General features: G+C 31.3%; 2 protein-coding genes across 3 annotated transcripts in view; both read left to right on the top strand.

Moving 5' to 3' along the window:
* Window positions 1–607, top strand: part of LOC111378087 (U3 small nucleolar RNA-associated protein 18 homolog) — a 6,907-nt gene extending 6,300 nt beyond the window's left edge. Inside the window, exons 3-5 of the mRNA XM_023001256.1 lie at window positions 19–166; window positions 344–465; window positions 548–607. Coding sequence (XP_022857024.1) covers window positions 19–166; window positions 344–465; window positions 548–607 — 330 coding nt within the window. The remainder of the gene's footprint in view (window positions 1–18; window positions 167–343; window positions 466–547) is intronic.
* LOC111378077 (magnesium transporter MRS2-I-like) lies at window positions 7–3,099 on the top strand. 2 transcript variants are annotated; one of them, XM_023001243.1, is made up of 9 exons: window positions 7–166; window positions 344–465; window positions 723–797; window positions 1,276–1,500; window positions 1,589–1,633; window positions 1,815–1,859; window positions 2,327–2,356; window positions 2,517–2,636; window positions 2,735–3,099. In XM_023001243.1, exons 3-9 carry the CDS (start codon window positions 756–758, stop codon window positions 2,819–2,821), a joined length of 594 nt encoding a protein of 197 aa, XP_022857011.1. In that variant the 5' UTR covers window positions 7–166; window positions 344–465; window positions 723–755; the 3' UTR covers window positions 2,822–3,099. The 2 variants fall into 2 exon arrangements, with proteins under 2 accessions (XP_022857011.1, XP_022857012.1); XM_023001244.1 differs by lacking the exons at window positions 7–166; window positions 344–465 and having other exon boundaries at window positions 1,259–1,500.
* The last annotated feature ends 5,558 nt before the right edge of the window (window positions 3,100–8,657 follow it).

The raw sequence follows: 8,657 nt of genomic DNA, 5'->3' as shown, positions 1-8,657 counted from the left end.
TGGATGTTTCAAGAATAGGTATTGATTCGCGATCCACTTGATGAAAATGTTATTCCTGTTGTTGAGGAACTTCAAAGAAGATTACCTTTGGCAATTGGCCGAGGCGAAGGAGAAGATTATGAGCTGCCTGAAGCACAAACCGAAGATGACTCTGATGAAGAAACTGGTACACCCTGTCTTCTGAAATTTTATTTGCGAATTTCCGTCTTCTTCTTATTAATTATACTGTTTTTTACCTGTTCTTATAACCGAATACTGAAAATAGCAGAAATTGATGATAATTTGTTCATTACAAGTGCAAGTTATTCGAACGCTTATTGATGGTTTGAATGACTAAATGTAGAGTTCCCGTTTGAATTTAAAGCTCTGGAAGTAGCATTAGAAGGCATATCTAGTTTTCTTGACTCACAAACTCGAGAATTGGAGACTGCTGCTTATCCCGCTTTAGATGAGTTAACGGCTAAGGTGAGGAATGATATGACGAAATTGCTTGTTTTTTTCATTCTTGTCTTTCGATAATTTATGAATATACCATGGTATTGATTAGAATATTAGAACTAAGACTGAAGTTTCATTGCAACAAATATTGCAAAATTTGCAAGCTTAAGCTAGTTTTGATATGAAGTTTCAATGAGCTATACAGCATTGAAACACTGATGGCATGTGTGTGTTTCAAGTTGTTTATATAAATTAAACATGACACTTCCTATGATTCTATGCAGACTAGCAGTTATAACTTGGATCGAGTGCGAAAAATGAAGAGTGCCATGACAAGGTTGACCAACCGAGTACAAAAGGTATCCTCATTCCCTCTCTTTCGCTCTCTTTCGTCTGTCAAAGTAAATGTATTTGCCGGAGAGTTATGGCAAAAGTTACTTATTTTACTAACAAAACTTATCCAAATGCAAGTCTTACCTTACTTCTGGGAAGTAACTTTTACGTTTAGCCACAACTGCTCTAGTGAGACTCATCGTTCATTATATGTTGCCCTATCAGCTATGTTACAAGACCGATTATTAATTACTTGCTTCATGGAGGCACTAATGATGGTGGAAAGAATTTCTCAATTTCCATTTCTTTCTCTGAAATTAACTCTGAGAATCAAATTCTGAATATCACACCTGTCAACACGTAAATCCAATCTTTATAGAAGCAATTTAATGGTGAATAATTAATTAAATTGCACATATTTTTGGCTTCTCATAGACAAAATTCGAAACGAAATGGTAATAAACATCTTCCTGTACATATACCTCAGAGCGATGCTATTTCCAGGTAAGGGATGAACTCGAAGAACTTCTAGATGATGATGATTACATGGCAGATCTTTATCTATCAAGGAAATCAGCGATTTCTGCTTCACCCCTCAGTGATATTGGAATTCCTAAATGGTTTTCTGACTCTCCAACAATACATTCAAAGATTTCCAGAACTAGCAGAGCAAGTGCAGTAACGACTCGTGCAGAGGATAATGTAGAAGAACTTGAAATGTTGCTTGAGGTTGTTAATAGAATGAAAAGTAACTTCGTTTTCTTATATTAGTCTTGATGGATATGCTGAAGGATAAACGATAAATATCATTTTGCAGGCTTACTTTATGCAAATCGAGAGCACGATGAACAAGTTGACTACGGTATGTACCATTAACTTCAATTTACTACATAATCTATATGTACGTAAAACAAAAAGAAGTGATGAAAATAGGATTCTTTACTTGCTCCAAAGAAAAACCTTTTGCACGGGGATTTTGAAGGACAACAAATTTAAAGAATCTGTTCTCGTATATGACATTTTGGCTGCTCTTTTTCTGGCAGTTGCGGGAATACATTGATGACACGGAGGACTACATTAATATTCAGGTGCATCCCGGCATTGATCTAAGCAATTATATGAACTAATTCAATTACAGAACGAAGTTTATCGGAATTAATGTTACGAAGATGATTCTTCATTCTTAAAGAATAATAGTTTCAATTAGTATAGTCGCTAACTTTTGCATGAAGTTTGAATCCGCATTTAACGACCCGAGCATGTGTCTGAGTCGTTAACTCAAATGTACTATCCGTTTTGAGAGAGTCTATACCCATCTTATTCTTCACGGATTTCCTTTCACGTCCCTTTGGATTCGATTTAAGTCTTTCATAATGTAGAGGTCAAGGTTTCAAATCATAGTAGGCGTGATATAAATTCGTGATGGGTAGAAGGGCGCAGACTCTACCAAAGTGAATAGTATGTATGAGTTAATGGCTTGAGCACAGGCCGAATCGTTGTCAAATGTTTATGACACAATTTATCCTAGTTGACAATTTTGTCTCCTTTGTTGCAGTTGGACAATCATCGTAATCAGCTAATTCAGGTGCAGGATGACTTTATCTCTTTATATTAAACTCGCTTTCGTCCTATGCTTACGTGCTCCGAAATATAACATGTTCAATCCTGTTGTAAATTTTGTGGTAATAGACTCGTTTGTAAGAAAGATGAGTTACAGTTAAATAAACTCTTTTCTTACTCTGCAGCTGGAGCTATTCCTAAGTTCTGGTACTCTCTGCTTGTCTATGTATTCTTTAGTGGCTGCCATTTTCGGAATGAACATTCCATATCCATGGAAACACGACCATGGCTACATATTTAAATGGGTACGGACATCATTTGATTATCAAAACACAAACATTTTGTTCCTTTTTTTGTTTATTAAGTCCTTTAAGCTAAATAATTTTTTTTTCCCTTCATATAGGTTGTGATCCTTGCAGGAATTTCTTGTGCATCCCTTTTTCTATCAATAATCTCATATGCTCGACGTAGGGGTCTTGTTGGATCTTGATGCAAGAAAGGTAACTACTAGTTCCGGATGAATTGCATAATGTGTCAAACTTCAAAGTGTAAAAACCTTCTTGGCCGAAATCTACGATTTGTGGCTCAACGTGTGGTAATATGTCGAAGGTAGGACGGGATTAGGCATTTCTCAACCACAAAATGCTCGGTTTTCATTTTGGTAGTTGGGGTAACTCGCTATTAAGGATATTGAAAGGTGCGATGCATAAGACTTTCGATAATATCACTTAAAATTTGACGATATGATACAAGAAAATTGTATAATAATTTTTAATTTCTTACAATACAAATATTTATAGATTTTAATTTTTTATATTACAAAAATGAATAATTAAACTTCAATATTTCATTATGCACTAGAGAATCAAAATAGTGAGAGAATTAATCATATTGTCATTTCCCATTGTGGAACTTATAATCTCAAGCTAACTACAAGTTAACTTGGCAAACATATTATCATTCTATATACGAGAAAATCAAAATTGCTGTTGGGCTTTACACAAAAATGGTAGAATTGCTTTTGGATAAAGAGCATTTAAGGGTTAATCTCACAACTACAAAGGGGACAAATTTAAAAATCATGTAAATAAAAAAGTATTTAAAATATAATGATTGTAACTTACATTTAAGTCATGTTACGGTATGTATAATTTTTTGGAAATTGCAACTTACACTATGTTATTGTTAGGGGTGTTAAGTGAGACGAGTTAATGTCCTGCAAACCAGCCGAACTGAATCGACTCACACACGATGTGAATTGCTAATGAAGGTCGAATAACGAAAACCTTGTGTGCGCCACTTATTGATTTGCAAGTCGAGGTTAGGCGAGCCTATTGTAGGGCTGCTAAAGTAGCCATGCAGACTGCAATTGAGCGGTTATATTTCTCGACATGGTGCCATCTAATCGACGGTCGATTCAGATTTTAAAATTTGAATAATTTTTTTATTCAATTCAGAGTCTATAAACAGGATAAGTGATAAACCAATTTTACAACACAGTAGCTACTTTGTTTTAAAATATATCTTCAACTCTAATTTTTCTTTTACCAATTGCTTCTTTCAGTTATAGCTTTCATTCCTAAATTTCTACATAACTCATTATGAATTACACTGAATGAATGAATCCTGACGAGGATGTTAACAAATTTTTCAGTAGTTTTAATATTTCGTCTATAATTTTTCTCAATCTTGCCATATTTCAAATTCGAAAAATGTCAATTAGAAGAAGTGTCTCTACAAAGACACAAAAGAGGCAAAGTCTCATGAACCTAATTCCGAACGTTGAAAACACTAAGAAAACGAAGACAATCGAGAAAAACTAGTAGATTATGAAAAGCAAATTGAATTTACAGGAGAAGGGACTTCACTTGGAAACTAAATGCCTTGTTCATATTGATGTTGAAGGAGTTCAATTTGGTTCAAGCGAAGAGGGGCCTTCTAAAGCAAGGTTCGGAAAAGAAAAAGAAAAAAAAATGCATAAAAGATATAAGCTTTGGATCATGTATAAAAACGTATTTGTATTTAAGGTCATTGAATTTTCAAAGTTTTATTGGGCGTACTTAGAGAATTTTATTGAGAAAATAAAGTCTGCAATTTTACTTTTAATAATGTTAATGTTAACTCTAATCTCTACTATATAAAAAGGAGAATGTGAAGTTACAGTAAAAATCAACAGTGACTTGTTCCATTTTGTCTCACTGTAGCAACTTTTTTTTTTTTCAAATGGAGGAGCAAAAACGATACTGTTTGTTTTAGTGTATATTTTATTATACAATATACGTCAAAATTTACTGCAACACGCAACTTTTCATATCTCCCACTGAGTTAGTTTAAAATTTAAAGTAATATTTATATATATTTAATTTTTTAAATTAAATATTAATAAAAAGATTACTATAAAATTAAATATCGTTTGGAATTATTAAAAATAAAAATACTAATAATAAGATAGAAAATATTTCTAAAATGTAAAAAATTACTTGTAAGTAAAAAATTGAAGAGAAAAGAATTATATATATATATATATATCTCCATGTCTCTGTGCATGTAGACATGGAGAGTCTCCATGCATGAAGACATCTCGTGCACCAAGGCAAAAGTCTCCGTGCAACGAGAGATTTTTTTTTTATTCACATTATAGATAATTTTTTTTTTCAATTTAAAATTCTTTTCAATTCTTTTCTGTTCATAATAAAACTTAATTCTTCATTTTTAACTAAATAACATTTATATATTCTTTATTTAATTTCCTTAAATTTATTTAATTTTTATTATATTTTTTTGAAAATTGATTTAAAATTTCTTTTTTCTTCATATTATAATTTTTTTAATTCTTTTTGTTTAAAACGAAATTTTTTTAATTTGAATTAAATAATTTTATTTTTAATTTTAATTATTTCAATTTAATTTAAAAAGCTTTATAATAACTTTTTTTTATTTTTTTATTTTTTGTTGTAATTTTGTTGTTGTTTAATTTGTTAAATCATTCGGTTTCTTTTCTTCATTAGTTGGATTGGATGATGTGAACTAGTGTGTGAAAATAGAAAAATATTGCAGTGGAGGTGATTGTGCACAGAGTCTTTTTTACAAATATAAATATCTCAAATTCCTCATTGAACCCATTGGCCTCCATCTCTTTCCGCCACTAATTTTAACAAATAAATATATTTAATTTTTTAAATTAAATATTAATAAAAAGATTACTATAAAATTAATTATTGTTTGGAATTATTAATTAAATCCCTAAAATGAGAATGTGGAGTTATTGTAGATATCAATAGTGGATTGTTCCATTTTGTCACAATGTAGCCATTTTTTTTAATTGTAGGAGAGCAAAAACAACGTCTTTTCCTGTTCAACTATTTCCCTTACACGTTTGCTGTTCAGCTATTCTCCATTTCACCACACAAATTTCTTCTTTTTTCTGAAGTTTATTGGGTCTTTGATGAATGATTTATTGATTTTAAAATCAAAATTATGTGGAAAAGGTAAATATAGAATGAAGTTTTTCTAACATACAATTATATATATAAAAAAAAAAAAAGTCACACGCACTCCTCTTACCTAGATTTTTGACATTTAATATTTCGAATTTATTTTATTAAAAATTAAAAAAATTAAAATTAAAATTAATGGTGTTCCTCCGTGAGCACACTCCATGCACGGAGTGAAACGTTCCTCGATGCACGGAAGGAGTGGAGCACACTCTGTGCACAGAGAGAATGTATACTCCATTCACTCTATGCAGGAGAGCGTACCAAATCGAGAAACATTTTAAAGGACGCTAGAAATTTGTTGAAGGACAACTTGATTTCAACTTGCAGCTCTTGTGTGGCACTACGGAAACATTGATGCACAAAGAATTGAGGAAAAACATAAACTAGGACGACATCCATTTCACAAAATCAATGGACAAGAACCCGGCTAATCTCTTTCTCGATCACAACTTCTGCCAATCTTCATTTGATAAGCTGATCATTAACAAATATAATAAATAAAACCAGCATTTCCAACATTGCCTAAGTGTTTATAGTGCCAAATCAATTCATCCAAAGAGCAAAGTGAAAACACAAATTCTGGTAATAATCAACTTTTAATAATTATCTTACAAAGCACCATATAAAGAAAATATATGGTTTATTGTATGTCAATTTGAGGATTGTGTAGGATTTTCGACAAATGCATACATAGATCCAAATGATGGTCAGCATTTTGAGCTTGCTTTTTCATAATCAATTTTTACTGCAGATGTATATGCTTTTCTTAACATTGATGAAACATATTTGCATTTTTGTAGTGGATTTGGTGTTATGTATGAATAAATATGTTTTTCTTTTTTTTTTTTTACTTTCCTTTTTTTGTTTGTTTATTTGTGGGGGTAAAGGGATTTACAAGATCAAGTATTGGCGCGTACACTTTCATTGTTGAGTTTCTAAGTAGCACATAATTAGGTGAATTTATAAAGAATATTCAGTGGGTTAGGAAATTAGAAGTCGAGTTTACTTTTGTTTTCTTAAAATTTGGGGTTGTTAATATTTTGTTGAGTTTATTTGTTCTTTAATCTCGTGGAACGTTCATTTTAATTCGGATTTATTTTATTCATAATTTCTTAAATGAAACTTTCTGCAATTTGCTATATGAGTATTAACAATTCAAAAGGGGTTCAAAAAAATCCATTAAACTTCGTAAATACTTTTTCTAAATTCTTCACATTCCGCACTAATAATAATATAAATACAAAACTCGTGCAACATACGAGGCAAAGACTAGTATTATTAAAAAATTGATTAACCATCCTCATTTGAATTTTGATGCGAATTTTTGTTGTGTTTGACATATTTTGGCTTTTAAGATCATGACATTTTTTAAAGTTCTTTTGGATGCAACCAATGCGTTCAAGAATGTCTACTCTCTCACTATTCTTGTTATTTTAACTCATTTTTTAATATTGCAAAATTTTTAGTATTTATAGAGATTGTTCATTGTTGATTGATAAGAAAATTTCTGCACACTTATGTAATACCTAAATAAGCTTAAATATTGATTAAATAAGCGAATTTCTGCTTACAATTATGTAATTATTACTTTTGTAGGTAAAAATCATCCAAGAAAATAAAACAAGGTAAAAAGGAAGAGAAAATGATCAAAATCGTACAAAATTTGGAATTGGGAACAAAGTGAACAAGTTAGAAAGTTCAAGGACCTGAGGCTTCAATTTTGGAGGGCACGATTGATATGAAAATAAATGTTTGAGGACCAAATTGTACAAAATCAAAGTTTAGGGACCTAACAGGCAATTATTTGGGGACTTAAGTTGCAAAAAGTGTGAGGAAGGTGTAGCGCCTAGGCGCCAATCTTCTAAATATTAGGAAAGAACTTGGGTTTGTACAAAATCAAAGTTGAGGGACCTAACATGTAATTATTTGGCGACTTAAGTTGCAAAAAGTGTGAGGAAGGTGTAGCGCCTAGGCGCCAATCTTCTAAATATTATGACTGAACTTGGGTGCTTAGGTGCCAGCGCCGCAGCTAGGACCGATTTTTAAGTTTTTCCAAAATTTGGGGCATCTTTACAATTTTTTTGGGCACGATTTTAGGTCATTTCAAAGTAAAAAATCTAGCCCTTTGCCTCATTCTTCATTCCATCTCCTTCCTAACCTTTTTTTTTCTTTCTTTATATTTTTTTGGTATTTTTGTGGGAAATTAGAGCACAACACAAGGAGAATCAACCAAGAAGGTGGAGAAAAATTTGAAGAGCTCAAGAGTCGAGCCATACATTGCTTCAACAAATCTAATCAATAAGGGGGTCATCTTGTATTTTCTCTATTATTTTATACCATTTGTAATGTATTGGATAAATATTTTCCTTAGTTATCATATGTATAATATGGGCTAATTTCTTGTATTGGGATTTATGATAGTAACTCAACCTAACTTTAATTAATTTCACTATTTGCTATTCGATGTTGAAAATTTAGGTTCACGTGTTTTTAATATTGTTATTATTGCATTTTTTATATGGCCAATATATGATTATATTTAGTAATTTGTACATCGTTTGAAAGAAAATTATGCGTTTAAATCAAATAGTGGAAACCCTAGGCTCTTGTAGGGATAGAGCTATATCCCTAACTCTAGGTGACCTATTGAGTTATATCCACAAAGTTTAATACGTGTCGTTTACTTTTAATCGACATAAAGATATATTATGTTAAACTAATCAATTATGGTTAATTTCTCTGTAGGGGGAGGTGATTAACTAAAATTGAAAAATCTATTCTAATATCATAAACGAGTAATTTGTTAATTGGCTTGTGGATAAATTAATT

The sequence above is a fragment of the Olea europaea genome, unplaced genomic scaffold (assembly GCF_002742605.1).
Source record: "Olea europaea var. sylvestris unplaced genomic scaffold, O_europaea_v1 scaffold1765, whole genome shotgun sequence".
NCBI lineage: Eukaryota > Viridiplantae > Streptophyta > Magnoliopsida > Lamiales > Oleaceae > Olea > Olea europaea.
The sequence above is the reverse complement of the archived record's forward strand: the minus strand, read 5'-3'. Positions and strand labels throughout refer to the sequence as shown.